This window comes from Bubalus kerabau, chromosome 2, assembly GCF_029407905.1.
Source record: "Bubalus kerabau isolate K-KA32 ecotype Philippines breed swamp buffalo chromosome 2, PCC_UOA_SB_1v2, whole genome shotgun sequence".
Taxonomy (NCBI): Eukaryota; Metazoa; Chordata; class Mammalia; order Artiodactyla; family Bovidae; genus Bubalus; species Bubalus kerabau.
Genome location: NC_073625.1, coordinates 130,031,166 through 130,058,941, shown reverse-complemented (window position 1 = coordinate 130,058,941; position 27,776 = coordinate 130,031,166). Strand labels below are relative to the sequence as shown.

The 27,776-nt window shown below is 43.0% G+C and overlaps 1 protein-coding gene across 1 annotated transcript in view; it reads right to left on the bottom strand.

Annotated features, from left to right (window-relative positions):
• The window catches only part of KLHL6 (kelch like family member 6), a 56,379-nt gene that overhangs the window by 9,802 nt on the left and 18,801 nt on the right, over positions 1-27,776 (bottom strand). The window contains exons 2-4 of the mRNA XM_055568941.1: positions 25,412-25,577; positions 9,038-9,487; positions 617-854 (exon numbers count right to left, since the gene is read on the bottom strand). Of these exons, the coding sequence (XP_055424916.1) occupies positions 617-854; positions 9,038-9,487; positions 25,412-25,577 (854 nt within the window). The remainder of the gene's footprint in view (positions 1-616; positions 855-9,037; positions 9,488-25,411; positions 25,578-27,776) is intronic.

The window sequence follows — 27,776 nt, the reverse complement described above, 5'->3', positions numbered from 1 at the left end:
CTGTGCTGTAAAGATGGTAAAGACAGTGTTACTCAATAATTGTTATTGAACAGTTACTATGTGTCCAGACACAGTGCTAGGAATTGAAAATACAGTATTGACTTATGGAATTCAAGGACTAATGGGGAACAAGCATAGAGTAATTACAAATAATTAAACAAACAACTTAGAAGTAAGAAATGAAAAAGTATTGAGTGCTATTGGAGCATCTAAAGGCAAGATCTATTAAACTTGGGGGAGGGGTCAGATTTTTATTCATTACTGAATAAATTACTGAATATTCATTACTGTATTACCAATGCTCAGTGAACTTTGCCTACAGCAGACACCAGATAAACTCTAGCAATACTTCCTTCTTCCTTTTCCAGAAAGTACAGGACCTGTCTGCCTGTTCCCCCAGTTCTTAGGACAATACTGCTCAAGGATTAGGGTTAGTTAATAATAATCCCCTCTCCACGATAAGACCATCTGAGTGCCTGGTTTCTACATTCTGACCCAGGCAGTGCTAGATCAGTGCCATCCACACTAATTCTTCTAGGATGGTTGCCTGGCTCTCACTCAGGGAAGCACGTAGTGCCTTGGGAACTGGCTTTGGTATCACATAACTTCTGCTTACCTGAGATGTAGACCTCATTTTTTAATGTCACGCATGCAAACTCCACCCACTTCTTATTCTCACTGTCCAGCTCGTGCTCTGTCATGGGGAGCTTGGCCACCTCCAGGCGGCTGCGCCTCAGGGGATCCAGGCAGGTTACCTCCGCCACAAACCGTTCATCCTTCGTGCAGCCACCGATGATCATGAATACCTCAGACTGGAACTCATGCATCCTGGGCTTGGTGCGCTCCGAAATGATCTGGAAAACCAGTGGGAGTACAAAAAGGCAGAATGGTACAGTGGTTCAGAGCTCAGGTTATAGAACCAGGGTGAAAGAACCCAATTCCTAACTCTGCTACGGTATGACCATGTGACTTCACCTCCTTGAGTATCACCTTCTGTATAATGGAGATTTTAGTGGTAACAACCTCATAGTTTTGTCAGGAAGATTAAATGGGCTAATATACTTAGTGTGCTTGGCCTTGGGCCTGATGGATAATAAGTACTCAGTAAAGGTTATCGGTTGTAGATTTTACTACTTTTTAAGAAATTCAGATCTGTTTACAATCAAGTGCACTTCCTGCGTCTTCTCTCTTGCTTGGTTGGAAGCACTGAATCCTAGAATTTAATTTCTGGCCACCTTCCACTGCCCCTTGGTTTCAATTTCTTGATGATATCCCAGACTTTGCTCACTACCAGGCCTCTTTAGAGGACTGGAAGAGAAGTCCTGACTGGGCATATAAGAGCATCCAGAGACTTAGGAGAAAAGAACCAAAAGGGAACAGAATGTATCCAGGGAGGTCGGGGGACTGGGTCCCAACATCAAGCATATGACCCTTCAGAGCCTTGAACAAGTGAAGAAATTCATACCACAGATATTTGAACCCAGCTGAAGGAGCAGAGGTTTGGGGGTCAGATACACCAGCGTTCCTTCCTGCTTTCACCACCTATGGCCGTGTGACCTTGGAGAAGAGACGCAGTCTCTGTAAGGGCCTGTGATCACACCTCGGCCACCAGGCTGTTGTGGGCATGTATGAGGTTGTAATGTAGAGGGCTGAGTCGAGCATCTGGCACACGCAGGGCCCTAGAAAGCTAGTCAAAGGGGACAGCGGGAGTGGTGGGAGATGTCATGTTGATGTTAGGAATGAAAAGGGAGAGGTGCCCTCCTCCTGGTCCAGCCAACCCTGGGCTTGATGGGGGAGGTTCTACAGGTGTAGGACCTTGATGGGAGGGAGAGAGGCGGCACCCATTTCCCACGTGACCAAAGCAGCTTCTTTTTCCTACAAAGTTAAACTGACCTAATACAGATCATGGAACTTCAGTCCTGCCTACAGATGGTGACACACAGGTCACAGTAGCAAAGACTGAAGCCCACAGATGGTGAATCCAATCAATAGTCACATGCAATCAGGCCAGCCAACATCCAGCACCTACTTCCCAGAAGAGACTTTATTTTTCTGTGCCAATCAGATCATATCAGTCGTTCAGTCGTGTCCGACTCTTTGTGACCCCATCAATTGCAGCACACCAGGCCTCCCTGTCCATCACCAACTCCCGGAGTTCACTCAGAGTCACGTCCATTGAGTCAGTGATGCCATCCAGCCATCTCATCCTCTGTCGTCCCCTTCTCCTCCCGCCCTCAATCCCTCCCAGCATGAGTCTTTTCCAACGAGTCAACTCTTCACATCAGGTGGCCAAAGTACTGGAGTTTCAGCTTTAGCATCAGTCCTTCCAAAGAAATCCCAGGGCTGATCTCCTTTAGAATGGACTGGTTGGATCTCCTTGCAGTCCAAGGGACTCTCAAGAGTCTTCTCCAACACCACAGTTCAAAAGCATCAATTCTTCGGTGCTCAGCCTTCTTCACAGTCCAACTCTCACATCCATACATGACCACAGGAAAAACCATAGCCTTGACTAGACGAACCTTTGTTGGCAAAGTAATGTCTCTGCTTTTGAATATGCTATCTAGGTTGGTCATAACTTTCCTTCCAAGGAGTAAGCGTCTTTTAATTTCATGGCTGCAGTCACCATACAATAAATTTTGATCCTCAGTTCTTGAGGCTGAACCGTGGCCATTAAGTGTGTAGCAGGGCTCTCTTCTGTGGGTCAGCAGAAGGGAGTATGACTATGTGTGGCAGGACAATCCTGGGCTGAGCCTGCAGCACTTTCGGTGGAAAGGCCAGCTGGGATGAGGGTGGGGGGTGGTCCTGAGAACTTGGAGGCACTATGAGAATACCAAGCTAGTAGGAGAGGATTGAACCATGCATTGGCACCCAAGACAAATCTGTCCCATCTGAGATTTCTCCCTCCAGCCTCTAAACCATCCTTCCGGGTACAACCTCCAGCACCAATCTGTCCTCTTTCAGGGAGGATTTGGGGATTATAGAGCGATGCTTAGAGGACAGCACTAGCCTCCAGAATTGGTTTCCTGTGACTCACTCTGGTTCAAAGAAGCAGGCCCCAGCTTCCCCTCTTTAACCACCTCATGCACAGTGCCTGCTCTGCCACATCAACAGCCTGCTGACTAGCTGGGGACCACACTAGCTGGGATCTTACTCCTGACCCAGGCTGGCACCCTAGTCCTGCATCCTGGCCTGTGGAAGACGGTGTTCCCACTGACTGAATCCTGCACTGCTGCCTGCTGTCAGGATCTCCCCATATCTGTCCTTATTTCCCACACCACTTCCCAGCCACTCACCCTGCAAGCTTTTTGACATCATTGTCACTGTCACTTTGCTCTTTTCCCCGGGAAGCTATTCTAGCCTTTCCACAGATGCTCCCACCCTCCTGAATTTCCCTATCACAGCACTTTTCACCCTCATCTAATTTATTCTAATGTCCCTCATGGCTGCAACAGCCCTTTTCTTCAACAGATCTCAGCACCAAGAACAATATCTGGAGCTTGTGGGCTTCCATAAATGATGGATGGATGAATGAATGAAAGAATGGGCAAGCTAGTTGACCCAGCACCTGATAAAGATATTATTTTTTCCAGTCTAGATCATTGTGGTAACCAACTTCCACAAGGGCTCCCAGCAATCCCCACCTCCTGGAATTAACATCCTATGTTGTTCCCTCCACATTGCTCCCGGGTTGGTCTCTATGCCAATAGAATACATTAGTGACAGTATACTACTTCTGAAATTAGGTTATGAAGGCACAAGGATTCCATCTTGATTGCTGTCTTTCTTGGGTCATTTGCTCTGAAGGAAGCCAGCTGCTATGGAGGGGCCAACCGTCAGCAAGGAAGTAACACCTGTCAACAATCTTGTGGAGGAGCTTGGAAGTGGATACTCCAGCCGGCTCTGAGCTTTGAGATGACTAACTGCAGCCCCAGCCAGTAGCTTGACTGCAACTTCAGAACAGCCCCTAAGCCAGAACCACCCAGCTAAATCACTCCCAGATCCCTGACAATTATGAGATAATAAATGTTTGTTGTTTTAAACTGCCTTTTGGGATAATTTGTTGCATAGCAATAGATAATATAATCATCCAGTTCATGGATCAGGCTGGGTATTGAGACCTGCCTTCCCTAGTGGCCCAGAAGGTAACCGGAGTCAAATCCCTGGGCCAGGAAGATCCCCTGGAGAAGGAAATGGCAATCCACTCCAGTATTCTTGCCTGGAAAATTCCATGGACAGAGGAGCCTGCTGGGCTACATGGAGTCACAAAAGAGACATGACTGTGTGATTGAACACACACGTAAGGTCAGCTATACTTTACAAAATATTAACCTCAAAGGCATGACAAATGCCAATCAGACATCAAAGATGTGCGAGTTTGCAGATACAGGGAAATGTTTGCCAGTGAATCACACACAACAATCAGGTCTACCCAGTTTATTTTCATATTGTTAGAAAGAGCAAAGAGTTGCACCTTACTGAGTACTCTTTGTCCATACAGCCCATATGAGAGGACTGAACAGAAGTCACCAAACTACTTGGATAAAGCTCACAGGGGTGAGCTGCTGACACTCTGTCCTCAGAAGTAAGCCCTCCTGACAGCACACATATCATAGCAGCATTTGTTATAGATCAAGTTGGCCCCTGGAAACTTTGGAGGCAATGAAATGAAGGGGCAACTTTCTCTGCCCCAAAAGACCTCTCCCAATGAAGGTACCAGCTACTACTTCTAGATCGAATGTAAATTGACATTTGCCTTTAGGTTCTAACATTTGACTCTGTCACCACCACCGTGGGCTTAAAAGGAGGAACAAGGTTAAGTCTGGGAAAGGAGGGTTAGGAGGAGAAGGATGTTCACAGCGTATCCTCCAGACTTCCACTCTAGTCATCAGGAATAAAGCCAGGCTCATGCAAGCAGTGAGAAGACTGAGAATTTTGGAAATCAACTAGCAATGAGACCCAACTCAGAGATCACAATGGTTGGTTGGCTCAGTTACCTAGAATAGAATGAGAATAAGAAAGTACCCCAAGCACTTGGGGCAATAAGACAGAAAAAAATTAGGACTGAATGGAAAGAGAGATTTTAGCCTCAGAGAAAGAAAATGCTTAATGCTTGATTGTGCCATAAAGGAACTGAGTGAGAATAGGAACAGTCTTTATTTCTAGGACACTTATCATGTGTCAGACACTGTGCTAACACATTTCATTCATTATCTTATTTAAGTCTCAAAACAATTCCATCAGCTGGTAGGTATTATCTTCCCCATGTTACAAAGGGGAAGAAAGCTGAGCACTGAAGAATTGATGCTTTTGAACTGTGGTGTTGGAGAAGACTCTTAAGAGTCCCTTGGACTGCAAGATCAGTCCTGGGTGTTCATTGGAAGGACTGATGTTGAAGCTGAAACTCCAATACTTTGGCCACCTGATGCAAAGAGCTGACTCATTTGAAAAGACACTGATTCTGGGAAAGATTGAGGGTAGGAGGAGAAGGGGATGACAGAGGATGAGATGGTTGGATGACATCACCGACTCAATGGACGTGAGTTTGGGTAGGCTCTGGGAGTTGGTAATGGGCAGGGAGGGCTGGCATGCTGCAGTTCATGGGATTACAAAGAGTCAGACATGACTGAGTGACTGAACTGAACTGATGTTACAAGGACTGAGCTTTAGGGCAGCTGAGTTGCTTTCCCAAGGTCACACTGTAGGTAAATTGTGCAATCAAAATTAAAGTCCAGATTCACCCGACTAGAAGTCCAAGTTTCTGACACTTGGGACTTCTCTAGTTATCAGTATTCTCTCTGGTCCTAAATCCAAAGCCTATAATCCCACTCCCCACTCCTCCATCACAAATACAAAAGGCAGAACAGTTTTAGCAGCAGCAATTTTGCAGAAGACATAGTAGCGACAATTTATATAAGAAGAAACCCTTTACAGCTGCCTCTTAGGGAGTTCGGAAATGGGAAGCAGAAACAAAAACAGCGGGAATGTTGGCAGTTGATCAAGACTCTATGCTTTAAATGCTGAACTGAGAGCAGTTGCAGAGATTGATCTTGTCTTCAGGAATATAAGGGCTTTCCCATTGCTGAGCCGCCTGCCAGTGACCCACATTTCAACATAGGATCCTTGTGGTGGTCTGGTTCTCCATCAGTCTACTCATCACCCTTCATTTGCTTAGTGTCCTATCTTCTCTAAAAGAGAAGATACGGGAGTTTATTAAGGCAGAGACTGTTTTGTGGTGTTTGGGGCCATGTCTGGCATATAGTTGGTATTCATGATTTATTTGTGAAGAATGAAAGTATAGCATATTAAAATATATAGGGTGCTGCTGAAGTTGAACTTAGGGGGGAAATTATAGCACTAATGACAATATTAGAAGAAAAAAAGGAAAGATCTCAAAATAATGACCTTCAATTCCTCCCTAATAAACTGGAAAAAGAAAAGAAAATTCAATCTGAAGTAAGCAGATGAAAGAAAATAATTAATATAGAAGTAAGGGGAATAGAAAGTGTAAAGACAATAGAGAAAGTCAAATAAAACCAGAAGTCGGTTCTTTGAGAAAATCAATAAAATTGATAAAACTCTAACCAGACTGATCAGAAAAAAAAAAAAAAAAAGGAGACACAAATTACCAGTATCTGGAATGAGAAATATGACATCACTGCAGATTCTATAGATATTAAAGAGGATAATAAGTGGACAACTTTATGCCAATAAATTCAGCAATGGAAAATTCTTTGAGAAATACAAACTCCCAAGGATAATTCTAGAAGAAATAGAATTATAGATATAGATATTAAAGAAATATAATTTGAAGTTTTAAGTTTAAAACCTTCTCTCTCACACACACACAAATTCCTTCTGGTTCTGATAGCATCACTGATAAATTCTACCAAATATTTAAGAATGTGCTTGCAAAGTGAATAAGTGACAATGGATCTGAAGACAACACAGAACTAGAAAAGTACGCACAGAAAAGAAGGGGCTCCCAAGGGGCTCTGAAAGACAATTCCTAAACTTGGCTAATATTCTACCAATGGCGTAATGAAGAAGGCTTGGTAGCCAAACTCAGAACTGCTGTATAGTGGTATACATGTGTGGTATACATGGGTTGTATAGTGGTGTATATGTGTGGTATACATGGGTTGTAGAGTGGTATACATGTGTGGTATACATGGGTTATATAGTGGTGTACATGTGTGGTATACATGGGTTGTATAGTGGTGTATATGTGTGGTATACATGGGTTGTAGAGTGGTATACATGTGTGGTATACATGGGTTGTATAGTGGTGTACATGTGTGGTATACATGGGTTATATAGTGGTGTACATGTGTGGTATACATGGGTTGAATAGTGGTATATATGTGTGGTATACATGGGTTGAATAGTGGTATATATGTGTGGTATACATGGGTTGTATAGTGGTGTACATGTGTGGTATACATGGGTTGTATAGTGGTATACATGTGTGGTATACATGGGTTGTATAGTGGTGCACATGTGAGGCTGTTCATGCGTACAAACTTGACAAGCTGTCCTTCTATCATTACTTCTTGATTGTTTTGTTCCTCTCCACTAAGCTTCTTCTAATTTTTATAAAATTCTGAATATAACATTCTTCAGGAATTGTTAAGCAGAACCAGGTAGATACAAATGATACTTTTACTTACCATCTTGGTACCCATTTATTCATTCAAAAAATATTAAGCACTCCTTTGCTATATATATCAAGGGCTCTCTTAAGGTTTGCATGAATAGTCCAATAAGACATATTTCCTACCATAACAAGTACCCTGTCTTGAGATATTTATAGATGAGGAATTCAATGGTTAACAGGCAATGGTTGGTGCTATGACAGAGCAATGCCATGATGCTTTAAGAATGACAGGGGCCTCTGGAGAAGGTGATGCTTAAACTGAGTTTGTTTTTGTTTTTGTTTTTTTAATTTTATTTTATTTTTAAACTTTACATAACTGTATTAGTTTTGCCAAATATCAAAATGAATCCGCCACAGGTATACATGTGTTCCCCATCCTGAACCCTCCTCCCTCCTCCCTCCCCATTCCATCCCTCTGGGTCGTCCCAGTGCACCAGCCCCAAGCATCCAGTATCGTGCATCGAACCTGGACTAAACTGAGTTTTGAAGCTGGAACAGAAGTTAACTAGATGAAGCAGAGGAAAAAGTCGTTTAAGCAGCATTAGCCTGCATTCTCCAGGACTCTTGCCTGGAGAATCCCAGGGACAGGGGAGCCTGGTGGGCTGCCGTCTATGGGGTTGCACAGAGTCAGACACGACTGAAGCGACTTAGCAGCAGCAGCCTGCATTAGCCTGAAGGCTGAAAAAGCATGTCCACCTTGGGGAATTACAAGTGGTGCACTAGGACCAAGAGGAGAGCAGGAGAGAGAGAATACAACCAGAGCAGTGAGCAGGAGGCTGGGCTCTGAGAGTTTAGGCACAAGTGTGGGCTTTATCCTGAGGATGGTGGGGAGCCAGTCAAGAGACTAAGCCCAGGAGAAAATGATTAGGCTTGAGTTTTAGATCAGCAGGAAGGCCAGATGAGGGGCAGGAAGTTGAGTTTTGAGAAATTTTCAGTTCAGGAAGGAAATAATAAGAGTCTGAACCTAGGTAATGTCAGAGGAGATCTAATGTTTCCCCCAGAATGGGCAAAGTGGGAAAACAGCAGCCCTGTGGAATGGTGACTGGACTGGACAACTGGACAGGGCATCCTTCCTGCATATGTGTGGCTCCCAACCAGAATCCTGCCCTTACACTACTGAAAGAAGGATGTGCCAGGCATGGTGCTAGGTGATTTCCAGATCTCACCTAATCCTCTCAGTAGCTGTCTACCCTGTAGTATCATCCCCATTTTACAGATCAGAAACCCGAAGCTTCTGGACTGCCTGACTCAAACTATAAACTTAATAGCATCTTCTTCTTCATGCCCTAAGGATTTGTGAGCCAGTCTCACCTGTATCTCTGGGAGGTCTGCTAATCCCTTTACTCTGCTGGTTATCTATAGCATCTCTCATCACCAACTTACCTCATTGCCAGAAAGGTGGTACATTCTGGCTTCCTGGAGCAGTGGGAAGACCTCCGGGCACTGCCTGATGAGAGGATCAGCTTCCACCATCTCCACAAAGTACCACGGGTCCAGAAGCGGCAAGCGCACATTCTCCAGGATGTAGGGGAGCAAACAGAGGCGTTCTGACTGCTTGTGCCTGACCCAGCTCATCACAGTTTCAAACACCTGAGCCTCCTCTGTCACATAAAGGTCGTCACTCTTCAAAATGTGGTACAGAGTGTCCACAGGAAGTTCCAGGAACTCCTCAGAGTTCAGGATCTGCACAAAGTTCTGGATGATGTAACTCTGAACCTGCTTCTTTAGACTGTCCAAGGAATGTGTGTCTGCCAGCCTCAGGATTCCAACACAGTTTTCTGGGTTCAAGGCTTCTGTGAGGAAGCTGGCACAGGCATCCACCATCCGCAGGAACTAAGAGAACAGAAGGGTAGCACATCAGGCCAGAAAATGACCAGTCCACAAAGAGGTTGATCAGCGAGTTGTATGTAGTAGCAAAAATTTAGAAAGAACCCAAATGACCCAAATAGGGGACTAGCTAAATAAATGAAAAAAAGGTCATATTTTCAACAGCTCTAGCGTCATTAAGAAAGTGTGCTGTATCCAGCACAGCCAAAAATAAATAAAATTTTAAAAATTAAAATAAAGACACAGAGTGTACTTGGAACCAGAGAGATCCTGATGGGTCTAAAAAAAAAGAAAAAGAAAAGAAAACATGTCGTAGAAAAATATTAAATGACATGAAAAACATCCATAATGTATTGAGTTGAAAAATCCATTCACTGAATCTTGATCAAATGTCCAGATTTACTCAGCGACTTACAGGAAGCACAGGTGAAAGAGGAACATGTTCAATGATGCCATGGGAATACAATCAGCAAAACCCAGACTGTGGGAAACTCTACAGAACAACCAGTTCAGTTTCTTCAACAAATACATCCGAAGGGGAAAGAGAGAAGTGAGAGGGGGTGGGCAGGGAGAGAGAGCTGAAGCATGAAAAGAGATTTAAAAGATACATCAACCTACAAGAAAGTATAGCACTTATTTGGAACACTAATTTAAACAAAATAATTTTAAAAGTCAGAAAAATATTTACAATGACCAACATTTGGTGATATAAAGCAACTATTACTTTTTAAATTTATATATTTATTTTAATTTGAGGATAATTACTTTACAATATTCTGATGGTTTTTGCCATACATCAGTGTGAATCGGCCATAGGTATACGTGTCCCCTCCATCCTGACCACCCCCCACCTCCCTTCCCACCCTATCCCTCTATGTTGTCAACAGAGCACCAGCTTTGAGTGCCCTATAAAGCAACTATTATTAATTTTAAATATGGCAATAGTGTTATGGTTATGTTTAAAGAAGTTCTGGGGGCTATACACTGAAATATTTTCAGGTGAAATGAGAAGGCATTTCACAAAAGCATATGTGTATTATGATACTATTTTATTTTTATAAAGAAAAAAAAATTTTGGTCATTGCAACAATAATCCTCCCACAGAAACGAGTCCCATAGGAATGAATGAAATATACTGTATAAACTATATAAGGCACCACACTTTGTAATGATGCTCTGAGATTTTTTTCTTATTTTGTTTATTTATATACTTTTTCAGTTCAGTTCAGTTCAGCTGCTCAGGCGTGTCCAACTCTTTGCGACCCCATGAATTGCAGCACGCCAGGCCTCCCTGTCCATCACCAACTCCTGGAGTTCACTCAAACTCACATCCATCAGTCGGTGATGCCATCCAGCCATCTCATCCTCTGTCGTCCCCTTCTCCTCCTGCCCTCAATCCCTCCCAGCATCAGAGTCTTTTCCAATGAGTCAACTCTTCGCATGAGGTGGTCAAACTACTGGAGTTTCCGTACTGGAGTTTCAGCTTTAGCATCATTCCTTCCAAAGAACACCCAGGACTGATCTCCTTTAGAATGTACTGGTTGGATCTCCTTGCAGTTCAAGGGACTCTCAAGAGTCTTCTCCAACACCACAGTTCAAAAGCATCAACTCTTTGGTGCTCAGCTTTCTTCACAGTCCAGCTCTCACATCCATACATGACTACTGGAAAAACCATAGCCTTGACTAGACGGACCTTTGTTGGCAAAGTAATGTCTCTGCTTTTGAATATGCTATCTAGGTTGGTCATAACTTTCCTTCCAAGGAGTAAGCGTCTTTTAATTTCATGGCTGCAGTCACCATCTGCAGTGATTTTGGAGCCCCAAAAAATAAAGTCTGACACTGTTTCCACTATTTCTATATCTATTTCCCATGAAGTGATGGGACCAGATGCCATGATCTTAGTTTTCTGAATGTTGAGCTTTAAGCCAACTTTTTCACTCTCCTCTCTCATTTTCATCTAGAGGTTTTTTAGTTCCTCTTCACTTTCTGCCATAAGGGTGGTGTCATCTGCATATGTGAGGTTATTGATATTTCTCCTGGCAATCTTGATTCCAGCTTGTGCTTCTTCCAGCCCAGCATTTGTCATGATGTACTCTGCATATAAGTTAAATAAGCAGGGTGACAATATACAGCCTCGATGTACTCCTTTTCCTATTTGGAACCAATCTGTTGTTCCATGTCCAGTTCTAACTGTTGCTTCCTGACCTGCATATAGGTTTCTCAAGAGGCAGGTCAAATCCTCTAAAATAAATAAGTAACACTTTTGTGATGAAAAATTAATTTTAAAATTAATTGGTTTCCATGTCTTATTTTTAAATTATCATCCTCTTCATAAGAATGTGAGTCTTATATATGTATACAGCACCTTACAGTGACAAAGTCCTTTTGTGTCTACTATATTATTTAATAGTCGTTTTACAAATGGAGGGGCTCAGATGCACCGGTCCATTCTATTTGCTGCTCTCTGGAGCTTAGCTTTGAAGGAGTCAAGTTCTCAGTGTTATTGGTTTGATCAATAGAGGAAAGATGGAAAGAAGGAGACTGAGGGGATAGGGCCCGGAAGGGAGGGTTGCTCTAAAGACAGGGCCTAGTCAGAGTACAGGGAGTGGGGGTGCAGCCTGCAGACAAGAAACTCTAATGATGGAAGCTGGGGATGACAGGGTTTGAGGCCTGAAGGGAGGGGGCAGGACAGGTCTTAGGGTGGACCACACTGACTTAGGGTTTGTTCTTCATTTCAGAACATTCTAGGAGGTACAGGTTCCTGATGGAGGGGATCAATCCCAATGGCAAAATATTAATTTTCCCTGTCACACTACACTTTTCAATTGTCCGTTTAGAAATCATTGACCTGAGGGTAAATGCCCTGAGGAGAAAGCCTAAACTCTGCCTCGGACCACCCGGTCTGCTGGCCCCCACCGCCTGTAGAGCTGCTCCTCGCATGAGCAACTGTGGAAACAGTTGAGACAGAACTCTAACACCTGTTTAGTTGTTTGCAGATTTTCGGTTCAAAGAGTAAAAATATACAACCGAGACCAAGCCTCGCTGAGCCCTCAGAAGCTGTAACCAGGGCTCTGTGTGGCTCTGCCCACAGAGACCTCTGAGGGGGCTGAAAGGGAACTCACTGAAATGGCAGGCTCTGGACCAAAGCGGCAGGTACACCTTGCCAGCATTTGCCTGAGAGAAAGGTGGTATGAAAATCAAATCGATTTTCTAAATAAGTAGACTATCTCTGGGAGGCCACCTCAGAACCCAGTAACAGTGATCGCCTCTGGGGAAGGGAACTGGGGGCCTGCATCAGGGTGGAGAGGGAGAATTACTTTTCACTTTTGCCTTTCTGTATCCCCTCCAGTTTCGTGTCTTGTGGAGGAATTATCTATTTATTCTATCTACGCTCACAAATAGAGAAAACACTAGAAGGAAATACATCAAAATGCGAATGGTGGTTATCTCAACTACGTTTTGCAGATAAAGTTATTAATTTGTTTTTTAGATTTTGCTGTAGAGATCAAGTTTTCTGCACTGAGCAGGAAGTTGCTTTCAAAATCAGAAAAAATAAAATAAATATTTTCTTGTGATTTTCAAGTATACAACGAGAAAATAAAATGTAAAAATAAATAAATAACACATACTATGTGCCAGTCCTTTCCATGAACCAGCTCATTTAATACATAGTAGTACAACACTACCAAGTAGAGATTTGTTATTATATCACTGCTGTTTTATAAATGAGGAAACAGTTTCAGAAAAGTGAAGTAATTTCTTCAGAGACTTAAAATGAGAGGTAGAGCTAAAAGTTGAAAGTCTTATCTTGTTCCAAAAATATATGTTCTTACATTATTTCAAGTCACCTCCAGTCAAATAGTGTGTGCACAGGACAAGGGCTCGTGTGCAGATGCCAAGGGCTATTTGTACACTGCACTGGAGAACTCAGATGGTCTGATCTGTCCAGATCCAGGAAGGCCCAGCTGACAAGATGCCAATACTTACCCCAGCATGATGACCACCGATGAGCAAAGAAGGGAACCAGGAAAGAGCATAAAATCAAGTACCAAAGTTCACATGTGTGAGAAACAGTGGCCCACACGTGTCTCTCCCCACTCAGAAACCGTTCATCCACCTGTTCTTCTCCCTAATATGTACTGAGCATCTGTTAGATCATAGGCCCTCAGCTGGGGGTACCAAGGGGAGCAGAAAGAAATACAATGCCCAGGCTCTTTGGAAAAGGCAGACAGTGGGGGAGGCAGGCAGGAATCAAATAATCATGCAGACTGTGTACAATTACTGCTGGGATAAACACTGTGTAACAGAGTTCAGTGATGCCACTGCCTAGACTGAGGAAGTCGACCCTTACCCCTCAAGCCGTGCCTATACACCAGCACTGGGACTCTCCCTGATGGAGTCACACCTGTCTACTTACCTTCTGAAAACAGCCCTAAGCTTACCTGTCAGCACTATCACAGTAGCTTCCTATGCTCACACCATTTTGTCAGCCAGGACCACCTTTGTCCCTCATCTCTACCTGCTAAAATCCTCCTCCCATCACCCAAGCAAGTTTGACTCTGCAGCCCCACTTTTAAAGAAACGATTCAAGAGAGTTCATCCCATCTACAGCTGAGAAGTCCCCTTTTACGTTTCCTCAAAAAGGAGGAAGAAGGGAGCACCACAGCCACCACTTCATCTACACAGGCTGCTTTCTTCATTCAGAGTTGTTCAATCTGGGACCAGTGGATGCTCTTGCGAGTTTTTGAACCCCTACAGTGTGTGGAAAATTTGTTTGCACCCATGGAATTTTTCTGGGAATTGTGTTTGCAGGAGACACTGAGTTGCTCTCTGGTATCCATCCACTTGAGGACAAAACCAATACAAGAGGGACGGCCAACCTGAAGGACCAGAAAGACACAGAGCCAAGGTCTTCATCAGACTGTGCTTGGAGCCTTTCCTGCCTCTGGACATTTTTTATTCTGGCTCAATACTAGGTTAAAACAAAAGGAGGGAGACAGAAGAGAAGGGAAAGGGAAAGAAGTGGAGAAATCCTATCTATTCATGAAGTTCTTTCTCAAAAGCCATTTCCTCCTTCATGGCTTCTCCAGCTGCCCCACATGGAATCAATTCCTCCCTCCTCTGGGCTCTACTAACCAACTCACTGCCCCTCTAGTAGAACAATGATTACATTTCTGTTTTGTACTATGGTCCAGTATCTCAAGGGCAGGTACTAGGTCATACTTGTGTTTTTATTTCCAGCAGCACTTAGCACAAACTCTGGCAAAAGAAGAGAAAGAAGGGAAGAAGAGAAAGAGGAAAAAAATATTTTTCAGGTACTTAGTATGTACCACGATCTGTGCTAGATAATTTCTCATGCATTATTTTGTTTAATGAATAAATTTTCTTTTTTTAATGAATACATTTAAAGTAGATATTGGTATTACCATTGGTGCAGAGGTTGGAAGAGAGAATTCAAAGAGTCAGGTGTGTTGCCCAAGGTCACACAGTTGGTAGGTGGTAGAAATGATACTGGAGAGCACCTGGCTAATTCTCCTCACTGAGCATCACCTTGCCTTTGTAACTGTTGTATTGTTAAGCTGACAAATTCCAGGAGAGTCCAAAGAGGACTTGTAAGGACAAGGGTGAATGGAGGGTCTCCAAGTTGCCTACATTCCCCCCAGAATGTGCTTCAATAAACACTTCTGGAAACTCTGGAAAATTCTTAAAGAGATGAGAATACCAGATCACCAGAGAAATCTGTATGCAGGTCAAGAAGCAACAGTTAGAACTGGACATGGAACAATAGACTGGTTCCAAATTGGGAAAGGAGTACGTCAAGGCTGTATATTGTCACCCTGCTTATTTAACTTATATGCAGAGTACATCATGAGAAACATTGGGCTGGATGAAGCACAAGATGGAATCAAGATTGCCAGGAGAAATATCAATAACTTCAGATATGCAGATGACACCACCCTTATGGCAGAAAGCGAAGAAGAACTAAAGAGCCTCTTGATGACAATGAGAGAGGAGAGTGAAAAAGTTGGCCTAAAACTCAACATTCAGAAAACTAAGATCATGGCATCTGGTCCCGTCACTTCACGGAAAATAGATGGGGAAACAGTGGAAACAGTGAGAGACTTCATTTTTGAGGGCTCCAAAATCACTGCAGATGGTGATTGCAGCCATGAAATTAAAAGATGCTTGCTCCTTGGAAAAAAAGTTATGACCAACATAAATAGCATATTAAAAAGCAGAGACGTTACTTTGGCAACAAAGGTCCATAAATCTATAGTTTTCCAGTAGTCATGTACAGATGTGAGAGTTGGACTATAAAGAAAGCTGAGCACCAAAGAGTTGATGCTTTTGAACTGTGGTATTGGAGAAGATTCTTGAGAGTCCCTTGGACTGCAAGGAGATCCAACCAGTCCATCCTAAAGGAAATCAGTCCTGAATATCCATTGGAAGGACTGATGTTGAAGCTGAAACTCCAATGCTTTGACCACCTGATGTGAAGAACTGACTCATTGGAAAAGACCCTGATGCTGGGAAAGATTGAAGGTGGGAGGAGAAGGGGATGCCAGAGGATGAGATGATTGGGTGGCATCACTGACTCGATGGACATGAGTTTGAGTAAACTCCAGGAGTTGGTGATGGACAGGGGTGCTGCAGTCCAGGGGGTTGCAAAGAGTCGGACACAACTAAGTGACTGAAGTGAACTGAACTGAACTGTGTGAGGGTAGTGTTAATCAGAATCACGGGATCCCAGTCAGTGGCTGGGAAACTACTGAGCCAGTCATGGAGACAAGAAACTTCTCTAAAAATATCTGGTTTTGCTTCTTCATATTCAAGATTATTTAGGACTTTAGGGTAAGTTTTCAGATCTCGGTCTGTCCCAATTACATATGAATTTATGTATTAAACCTGAGTGATGACAGATATTGGTAACAGATAATCAACTTCCTATTTGGAGTGGGCAGCATGTGAGTAAAAGTTTACACCCAGGCACCTGACTCTCAGAGCAGGGAGACTAAAAATACAATCAAAGAAACCACTTGAAACATGTTTGCAGTTCCCATGAGAAGTGTCTGCCTCAAAGAGAATGCACCTCCCCCCAGCCCCACAGCTCCTCTGCTGCCTCCCTGTACTCTCTCCAGAGCCAGGCATCCTAAAGGCTCTCACCACTGTGATTCCACATTTCACTGGAGGTTCCTTCAAATCCACTCCAGAATACCGTAAGTCCTATTTTGGTCCAAATCAGGAATCCTATTGACCACAGTCCCTGTGTTGCCTTGGAGTCCTTGCAAATGATCTATAAAGACATTGATATTTTTAACTTCAAGCCCCAACAAATCAGTATATGTGAAGAGTGTGTTAATTGTTGATGAGATTAACAAAATTAAAACTTATTGGAAAGTGCTTCTGAATTCATTGTAAATATTTGTCATTATTTTTGTCTTCCCAAACAATAGATACAAAACATCAAGCCATTCTCTTGTGGGGTCTGTATTGGTAATAACCAGTAGTCTTCATACAAATTGTAAGTTACAACAGATTCTAATCTTCTGCCTTTGCTCGTATCTCTCAAGCCAGACACTGGCCTAAGACTCTATGGGAATGTACTCTCCCAACTTAGGAAGCCATCTGCTCCCTTCAGACTTTCAGTCCTTGCTCTAGACTTGGCTGAAAGATCTGCTGCTTCCTGGAAGCTATACAGGGTGGGCAGGAAAGGAAGGAGCTAAGACCTGCAAAAGGACCACTCACTAAGGTGGGGCCGGTGCTGGGAGCCTGAGGCGCATAGAGGTGCACTTACCTCATAAGTGGAATCAAAATGAAAACTAAGGGGCAGTGCCCACGGGTGTGGCAAGTTTGGTAGAGATTCAGGCAACAGACAGCCCCTGAGTTCCCAGAGGACACAACGGGGGCCCCAACAGGCTAGTGGCATGCAATAGTGGGTACATGTGGGCCACATGAAGGTTCAAGGGGCAAGTGGTACAGCTGTGGCTTAGTGACTCAGCTCAGGGAGAGTGTGAAGGCCGGGGAGGGACCCCATTATAAGGATTAAACAGAATGATGGTGTCTGGGACATAGCTCAAGATTTTGGGGGATTGGGTGTGTATGTGTGTGTGTGAGAGAGAGAGAGAACACTTGTATACAGCAGAGAAGCATGTAAATGAGTAGAAGCCAGGTCCTACGAAGCAGGTCCATGCACACAGCTGCAACAAGTGGGACAGCAGATAGAGAAGGTGAAACCTTCAGTCTTTGTTTAAAAGTTCCTTCTGCCTGAAATACATTTTTCCAAACCCAGCTGCCACTTGTTGAAACTCAACCCATTCTATGAAGTCCAACTTCTTCAGAGCCAGAAATTTCTATATTCTGCCTCGGGGTCTGGAAGCTTATTGGGAATTCTCATTTTAGAGTCTTCAGCAGTGGTAATGGAGGCAGGTACAGGAGCCAGAAGTTCTGGGTTTAGACCCAGATCAAAGCTCTGCCACTTGATTAACTGAAATCTAAGCCACATCTAGAAAGTGGTGGGAATAATAAACCCACCTTACAGTCTCATTATCAGGGTATTCCCTGGCCTGCTCGTGCTCAGAACAAATGTCAATATCAAATAGTATCATGTAGGGGAAAGAATGTGATAAATTGCTACTTAAATGTGATCTATATTTACAATTTTAATCTTTATTTCACCCTGAAAGCTACTCACAAAGTACCTTGCACACAGTGGATACTTAGTAATTTGTGTAGTTAGGTAGCAGAAAAAGTCAGAATCTGGCAGCATTGTAGATGACATTACAACTAAAACCCCACATCTCACTTCCTTATTCCACATTTTGTAAACAATAAGTAGGGCATTCCAGCTTACTGACTCAGAGAAGGGCAAGAGAGCAGATGAAAGAAGACAATTTTGGCTTTTGTGTTTCTAAATATACTTTTAGAACTTATACTAGAAAAATAGTTTTGAAACTACCAATTAGCAGTAATAACTGGGCCTTTTGACCTTCAAACTCCAGGATACTAAGAGCATGGGCTTAAACGTTATGCCAAAACAGTAGTAATAGGAGATTGGATAATAATATAAGATTCAGCTTTTCTCACACTGGAGGAAATACCAGTTCTCTTGGAAGAGACAGGAGAAAGTAGAAGTCTAGTAATTGAGTGAGAAGCAGGTGTGGGCCCCTAGGATGGTTCCTGCCTCTCAAAGCAGGCCAGAAGTCCAGAGTGAGGGGTGTGCTGGAAGGCCTTAAGGTTGTGGATATGAGGACAAAAGAATGTGTGCCTTGACTGCCAAGATGAAATCAGAAAAGCAGCAGTCCAGAATAGTAGCAGCAGAAGAGAAACTAGAATGTGTTGTTTCTAGACAAAGGGGGCCTAGGGCAGTTGCTCTGAGTTCCCTGTAGTTAAAGATTCTCATGGGAGAGGAAATGGATGTTTCTTATGTGCTCCTTAGAGGGACACGGAAGTAGCTGAGAGTACTGGCAGACTGAAGAGGCCTTGAAAACAGGACAAGGAAAATGAAAAATGACCAGCAAGGACTGATGACCAGAACCAGATGGATCTAAGGACTTTCAGTTGATGCCAGGAGGGAAGGGGTTGATGATCAAGAGAGAGACTGATGGGAATATAGACTTCCAGCAGGTGCCAGCGTGAACCAATGATGCAAATGACCATGGTAAGCCTGGGCCAGATACCTCTTTATACAGTGTCCTTCCACAGTGTAAATGCACCCTGGAACTATCTGCTGCTGCTGCTGCTAAGTCACTTCAGTCGTGTCCGACTCTGTGCAACCCCATAGACAGCAGCCCACCAGGCTCCCCTGTCCCTGGGATTCTCCAGGCAAGAACACTGGAGTGGGTTGCCATTTCCTTCTCCAATGCAGGAAAGTGAAAAGTGAAAGTGAAGTCGCTCAGTCGTGTCAGACTCTTAGCGACCCCATGGACTGCAGCCCACCAGGCTCCTCCGTCCATGGGATTTTCCAGGCAAGAGTACTGGAGTGGGGTGCCATTGCCTTCTCCGCTGGAACTATCTAAGCAAGCCAAATCCTGAGTTGATAAGGCTTTCCCGAAGTGAGTTATCATTATGTTGACGACAGTTTCTGCCACTGGTAGAATGGGGAGCTCAGAACAGAGATTAAGTTCAAGATTAGAAAACTAACAGACTGAGAAAGACAAATATATGATATCACTTATATGGGGAATTTAAGAAAATGTTACAAATGAACTGATTTACAAAATAGAAATAGACTCATAGACATAGAAAACAAACTTATGGTTACCAAAGGGGATGGCAGGGTTGGGAGAGAGACAAATTAGGAATTTGGGATTAACATATACACACTACTATATATAAATATTGGGCTTCCCAGGTGGTGCAGTGGGTAAAGAATCTACCTGCAATACAAGAGATGCAGAAGACGTGGGTTTGATCCCTGGGTCAGGAAGATCTCCTGGAGGAAGGCATGGCAACCCACCCCAGTATTCTTGCCTGGAGAATCACATGGACAGAGAACCCTGGTGGGCTACAGTCCATAGGGTCTCAAAGAGTCAGACACAGCTGAAGCAACTGAGCGTGCACGCACACATGCCACACCAATGGCCTTTGACCCAAGGGCAATCAGTGTCAACGGGCCAGCAACTCATCAAGTGACCTCCCGTGAAAAACCTTTGTCCAACACCAATAGTGGTGATTGGCTTGGTCAACTGAATTCTCACTTCTGCCTTTCTGGACTGGGAAATCCTCAGAGGGAAGCAATCAATGTTTAACAGGAAGAGAGTAAAAAGAAACCTGAGAAGAGAATCAGAAAATTAGAGAGCAACTGAGTCACATCAAAGGTGTGATGATTAAGAAACCTTTACTACAAGCTGTGGTGGGGAAACCAAGGTAATCTGATTCATGCTGACTTCAGTCCCACCGTCAGGGTGGTATAGACTTCTGTGGAAGTTCTAACATGACAAAATAAAATGCCAACTCTGGCATACTTTCCCTGGAGGGTAGCCATTATTGTCACCCTAATTTTACAACTTAGAAAGCTGAGTCTCAGAAAATTTAAATAACTTGTCCACAGCCACACAGAAAACATGTGACTGAACTTGGGTTTTTTTGAGGGGATGGTGTACTGGGTCTTAGTTGCAGCACTTCAATCTTCATTGAGGCATGCAGGATTTTTTTTTAAGTTGTGACCTGTGGGATCTAGTTCTCTGACCAGGGTTTGAACCCAGGCCCCCTGCATTGGTAGCATGAAGTCTTAGCCACTGGACCACCAGGGAAGTTCCCTGAACTTGGATTTAAGGCCAGGTTCTGCCTGACTCCAAAGCCCATGTTCCTTCTGCTCTGCCACCCTGCCTTATAAGAGACTATTACCGATAACTGTATGTGTTTGACATCTAAAGAGATCCCCAATGATGTTATCCAGCATTGAAAAGAATAAGATGGCTCTACACATCCTGACTTGTAACAACCTCCAAAAATTATAGTGAAGCCAAATAAAGCAAGACATCAAAATGGAGGGTTTACTATGCCAACACTTTTGTTTAAAAAATGGAAGCATGAAAAAAAAAATGGAAGCATGGGAGAATGGCATTGAAACATGTATAATATCATATATGAAACGAGTTGCCAGTCCAGGTTCGATGCACAATACTGGATGCTTGGGGCTGATGCACTGGGACGACCCAGAGGGATGGTACGGGGAGGGAGGAGGGAGGAGGGTTCAGGATGGGGAACACGTGTATACCTGTGGTGGATTCATGTTGATATATGGCAAAACCAATACAATATTGTAAAGTTAAAAAATAAAATAAAAGCACATGTATACCTGTGGCGGATTCGTTTTGATGTTTGGCAAAACTAATAGTGTTTGAGGTTTAAAAATAAAATTAAATTAAAAAAAAAGAGAGAGAGAAAAAAATAGTTTAATAGAAAAAAAATGGAAGCAATGAATGAGGGTAATATATGCACATTTATCCTGGTACATACATAGAATAGGAAGGATAGCAAAACAGGAAGAAGAAAATTATCAGTGAAGATGGCAAATGTTTCACTATATCTCCCTATATTTCTGATTTAGAATAGATATGTTTTATCTATAAAAAAATAAATAATATTTTAAAAGCACAGAGTGAATTCAACAACCTATAAACTTCTGTTCCTTATGGTGCCTCCAGGCATGAAAATATTACCAGTTTTCTATGTCTGATACTTTAAAGAAAGTATCCAGAAGCAATAGCAATCAGAAAGTGGGTTAAATAGATGTCCAAAAGCTCACAGCACTCTTTTCTTATTTTCACAAGAATTAACACTCATAGGAAAATTAGTAAAATAGCCTCAGAGAGAAACTTACTATTTTTTGCCTAGAAAGTAAATGAGATTTGGAAAATTTTGAGGGATTATCAGAATAGGAGAATCAACAATAAACAAAGCCTGGGACTTCCCTGGTGGTCCAGTGGCTATGACTCCATGCTCCCAATGTAGGAGGCCTGGGTTCAATCCCTGATCAGGGAACTAGATCCTGCATGTTGCAACAAAGATTGAATATACTGCATACTGCAACTAAGACCTGGCATAGCCAAATAAGTATCAAAAAAAGGGGGGGCCTCCTTTGTGGCTCAGTGGTAAAGAATCCACCTGCCAGTTCAGGAGACAAGGATTCGATCCCTGATTTGGGAAGATTCCAAATGCCATGGAGCAGCTAAGCCCACGCACAACAATTGAGCCTGAGCTCCAGAACCCTGGAGCCACAACTACTGAAGCCCACGTGCCCTAGAGCCTGTGCTCCACAACTAGAGAAAAGGCTGTGCAGCAACAAAGACCCAGTATAGCCAAAAATAAATAAATAAATAAAATTTTATATATAAAAAAACAATAAAGCCTGCTTTACTAGCATATCTCCGTCCTCCTCTCCAATCTCTCTCATTAAATCTCATTAAACTTTCCATTGAAGCTCACCACTTGAGAGAAAATGAAAAGAAAAAGAAGACGAAGAGGAAACAACTGTATGCCAAAATAATTTCCAGATATATTAAAAATTTAGGTATCGAACCTTTAAATGTAACAAGACTAATGAACTTGTGAGTCAGTACGTAATCAAGCAATGGGGAAGGTCATTCTAAAAATGCACACCAAAGGCAAAAACCATCAAAGATGTGATCAACATTAACTGACTAAATACTAGTTTTAAACTTTGTACATTAAAAAACTATAACTAAAAATTATGAGTTATACAATCAATGGAAAATATTTGTAATATTATCACAAAAGATTATTTACGATCTAAAGGGTTTTTATAGGTCTTGCTTGGAAAATCACCCCAAACTGAAAGGAGAACAAGAAACAGAAACACAAACTCCATCCTCAATGAAACCAAGAGACATCAGTAACCCCAAACCACACAGTATGAAGACTGGTAAGTGACTTTGCTGAGACAAGAGAGGACACACTAAATATGTCCCTCAGAACCCCAAAAAAGCAGAAATATTAAAGTCTCCCCAAGCCAAGAATTCCAGGATAGATGGAGGCTGACAGCAGGGAATTGGTTTAAGAAGTTAAGCCTTCTGCTTATCCTTCCTACTGCTTGCAGTCTAACAAGATTTATCCAATGGAAAAAGGTTCCGGACTCAGGGACACCAGAAGCTGAAGGAGACACATGAGGACATCTTACTTAAAGTAAAGGGGTTAAGTAAAGATTTACACACACACACACACACACACACACACACACCTCTATACACCCCGTCTCTTCTATCTTCTCTTTCCTTGGTGTTCCTTGGTTTGGCTGTTTTATTGACAAGGAAATTGGGGCACAATAAAACTGTGAAATACACCCAAAGCCACACAGCTGGTAAGCAATGGAGCTGGCATTTAAATCCAGCAATCTGGCTCCAAGCTTTGCTCTAAGCTGCTAACTCTCTCTGTATAAGTCACTGTACAAAAAAGGACCTGAAGTCTATACAGCAAGGAAGCTGCTATATTGTCTCGGAACAGAAGGAAGTTGTAGGTAATTTTTATGGTTGTTTTTTTTTTTGCTTGTTTGTATGGGTTCCTAATTTCTGAAGTGAGTTTGTATGTTATTACGATTTATGGGTTCCTAATTTCTGAAATGAGTTTGTATGTTATTACAATTTATAAATATTAAAAAACCGCATTTTGAAAAACAACATTATCTCTTCAGCCTATCATACAGGACCAATTTTCACTTAGTGGGAAAAACAGAAGACCTGGTTATTAGATCCAACTGTCACTCCAAGAACATAGTAAGTGCTCAATAAAATTTATATGCATTAAGCATCTACTTTGGTGTCAGGCACTATACCTGAAGCCATAACTGCTATTACTGTTATTACTGTCAGTGTTACCTGTCCATCTTTAGACAAGTCAGCTACCCTTTTTGGGTCCCAGGAAAGGAGATTAGCATGAAGGTAACAATGACAGCTGTGCCTTGACTGAATTATGGTGAATGAGGTGATTCTCTCAAAGTCATTGGTCCTTTGGGAGGCGTCGGTGAAGAGAGGATACTTGCCTTGTAAGAGAAAGTTCTGAAAAAGCATAAAAGCGGAACTAGATCCATGACACTAGAAGGATTTCCCTGAAGTTAGATTGGCAGAATAGAGGGTAGAAGGGATGTGAGCATGAGGTTGCTAAGCCCCTCCCTCCACATAACAGGATCTTTCCCTGCCAGTGAATAAGGCTGAGGGTTTAAGCAGACAATGACAGATAAGGGCAAGGGGCTAGGTGTATGATGGTAACTGACTTGGCGACATAGCCAGATAAGGTGTGACTAGTCCTTTGGGAAATAACTTGTTCTGTATCTTTAAAATACCCTGAGGAAACTGACACAATAAAATTGGCTAACCCTGCAGAGACCCATTGCTTAGAATCATAGTACGTTTTCATGGTTGATTTTTCTCCCTTTTTTCACTTTCCTTCCCTTGCTGGGCTTCTTAAATCCGACCTCAACTCCAGCCTCAACAAAGATAATCCCATTGTCCCTGATCTCTGCCTAGACCCCTCTTTCCCCACATTCCCAGACTCTGTTTTCTGTCCCTTTCCACTTCTGAACTACTGATTATCCAAGAGTATGCCAACTTCCAAACTCCCAGACAAGATCTGATGCTCGTCTCCAGTCCCTGGGAATGATCTTGACCCCCTGGACTCTGTTTATCATAAATCTCAACATCCTCATGGGAGAATCTCTGTCATAACCCAATGGAACTGAGTTCAAAGTGTAATCTTAGACCTAGGCAAAGATGGTAACTCAGGATGGAACTCCTATGATAATTGTAGACACAATTGACAGAAGTTATGGGTCTAATTATTTTATGAAACTAAATATAATTATTATAATCAGACAGAAACATAGTTAAATGTAAACAATAACACAACTTTGAGGGTTCTCTATTTATCTTTCATGATACCCTTCATGAGAAGTGCTCTTCTTCACATCCACCACAGATTGCTGACCAGTGAAGTTCCCACTTCCCCTGAAGTCTAGACACTGATCCCTGAGAGGTTGCATGTATAGTGGAAAGTAGGTGGCCTCTGGGCTCAGAAAGCCCAGCATTCAAATTTCAGCCTTGTCACTTATTCGCTATGTGCCTAAATTTACCCACCCATAAAGTGGGAGAAAGTGACTATACCCCTGGGTTGTGCTTAGGAGTAGAAGGTACACATATGAATTGGTGACTGCAGCTCCCCCAAATCCCCCACACTCTAATTCTGCTTCTGTAAATCATAGTCATTTTTCCTGGAGTCAGGAACCAAGTATAGATTCTAGGCACCAAGCTCCCCTGGCTTCATCTCATTAAGGAGTCAGTGACTCAGCTCATCATCCCTCGGGACATTTCAAGTGAGCACAGGCCCAGCTGCGTGTGTCCCAGACCAGGCAGATCTCCAGAGAAGTGCTGCCTTCTTCTCTCCAGAGGAGAGCACGGGGCCTGTTTGTTCACACACCTGGAAAAGGTTAGCAGCTTCCAGGATGCGCTGGACATTCTGTTTGGTGATGAGCGCCTTGCTGGTGTACGTGTAGTCCAGAAGAGTGTGCATGGTTTCCGCATCCACCCCTTTGATAATGATCCTCTTCTCATACTTCTCCTTCAAATCATTGCAGAACATGGCCCTGGGAGAGAGATGTGTGAACATGAGTCCAACTGAGACCCGTGGCTCCAAATCTAAACAGACTCCCTTCAGACCTGTCTGCCCCAGTGGGACAGCAAGGTGCACAAGGTCCAGACCCGGAGTGACTGTTGTCTATCCCTCAGTGCTCGGCACACACCAGGTGTCCCATGAGTGCTTAGTGAACTGACGTATCCTGCTCTGCTAGGCCCAAGTGTGGTTCCCAAGTCCGTCTCAGACCTCAAGGGACACCAGGAGCCCTACTGGCTCACCTGGCAGGATCTAGAACTACTTTATACTGGCTCAAAGTGTGGGGTTCTTCTGGAGGCTTGTGGCAATGCCAAAGCCTTTTCCCAAAAACTGTACTCACTGAGGCAGGATCCACCAGGAGGGAGCCCTAGTGACAGAATGTACTTTCTAGAAGGGGGACTTTCACCCCAACACCGAGGGCACTGTACCTCTAAATTCTCTTCCTGCTCCCTTTGCCACACCTCCTATTTATCTCTGGAAATCACTGGCCAGTTTCTTTCTGCTGTTTCCTCATCTACAAAACAGAGGTGACTGCTTGTGATTTTCTAGGAACAAACATCAAAAAATCAGAAAGAAAGACATTGAGAAAAGAGAGAAAAAGAAAGAGAAGAAGGAATTACTTGACCAGTTGACTTCTTGAACCTTTTGTTTGCGCCAGTGAGATCTTCTCCCCTGGGTCTCCCTCTGTCCTTCTTCCTGTCTTTGTTTTCATCATAACAATCCCCTCCCCTTCTTCTCTCCTCCCTCAACTGGCCTCCTTACCCTTCTCCCCTCGGAAAATGACAGCATGACCCGGACAGTAAATGTGAATTCTGTAAAGTTAACCGATCCCAGGCTGGAACCAAAGAAGCAGTGATGTCCTTTGGACAGATGACTAATTTACACGCCAATTTTTTCAGCCGTAAACTCTCTTGGCCAGAAGGGCACAGAGTCAGGTGTGGAATCACACACCTTGTAAAGTGTGATCGTGAAGCCCTCGCCTTGCTGCCTCCTGATTCCATAGAGGACTCTGCCATCACAGCAAACACACAGTTTCTTAGCTCAACCTGCCTTCCTAGGAGGAGTTGGACAACCTCATTCCCTAATCCTCCCTTTGAGTCTCTAGAGCAGAGTTACCTGATAGAAATCTGATGCAAGCTATATGTGTAATTTAAAATTTCCTAGCAACCATAATTTTAAACATAAAAACAGAGATAAAATTAATTTTAATCTTTTATTTAACCTAATACATACGGAAATATTATCACTTCAACATGTAGTAAATATTTTTAGCTATGAATGAGATAATTTACATTCTTTTTTTTTAATACTAAGCCTTCAAAATCCCTCATGTATACTTTACACTTAAAGCACATCTCAGTCCATACCAGCCATAATTCAAATGTTCAGTAGCCACATGAGGCTAGAGGTGAGTCTATTAGGCAGTGCAGCCCTAAAACATTAATCCTGAACTCTGCTGTTGGGTCACCAAGATCTGCAAACATCTCAGGGGATAAAGTCAATGTCACCCACATGAATGTCATATACATGAACACATGGGAAATAGAACATTTAGATGGAGAGGGTGGGCAATGATAATGGGGTCAAATGAAGCTTCATGTAATTAAGGCAGCATATCACTGGAATCCTACCCAGGTGAAATTTAGAAATACCCCTTCACCTGATACGTGATTTTAAAATTAGTAAAAAGTGACTTTGTTGAATCTGAATGATCTCATACATTCTAAGGAAAATTGAAAAAGTCTACTCTGCTCTAGACATGTTTTGATATTAAATGATATAGGTATATAAATTGTCTAATTAAATGCCTTGTACTTTGAGGGGCTCTTATGCATTTTGCAGGTCCCAGATGACATAATTATATGGGCTCTCTGAGATCATTTGGACTCTTGGTGGGGCTATTACTGCTAGACACAACTTCTGAATTCTCTCTTAGAATCTGTCACTGAACAACATCCTGCCCCAGTTCAGCTAATACATAATTGGGTGTCTGAATCTCCCAGAAACCAACCCTCAAGAGCTGGTGATGAATTAGGGGTATGTGGGAGGGAAGATGAGGAGGGGAGGAGGCCAAGCAAAGCAAAAGTCATACAGAAAATCACTTTGGCCTAGTCCTGCAGGACCTCTGAAGAAGACATTCCAGAGTAGTCCCAACGAGAGGCAAAGTTGGGCT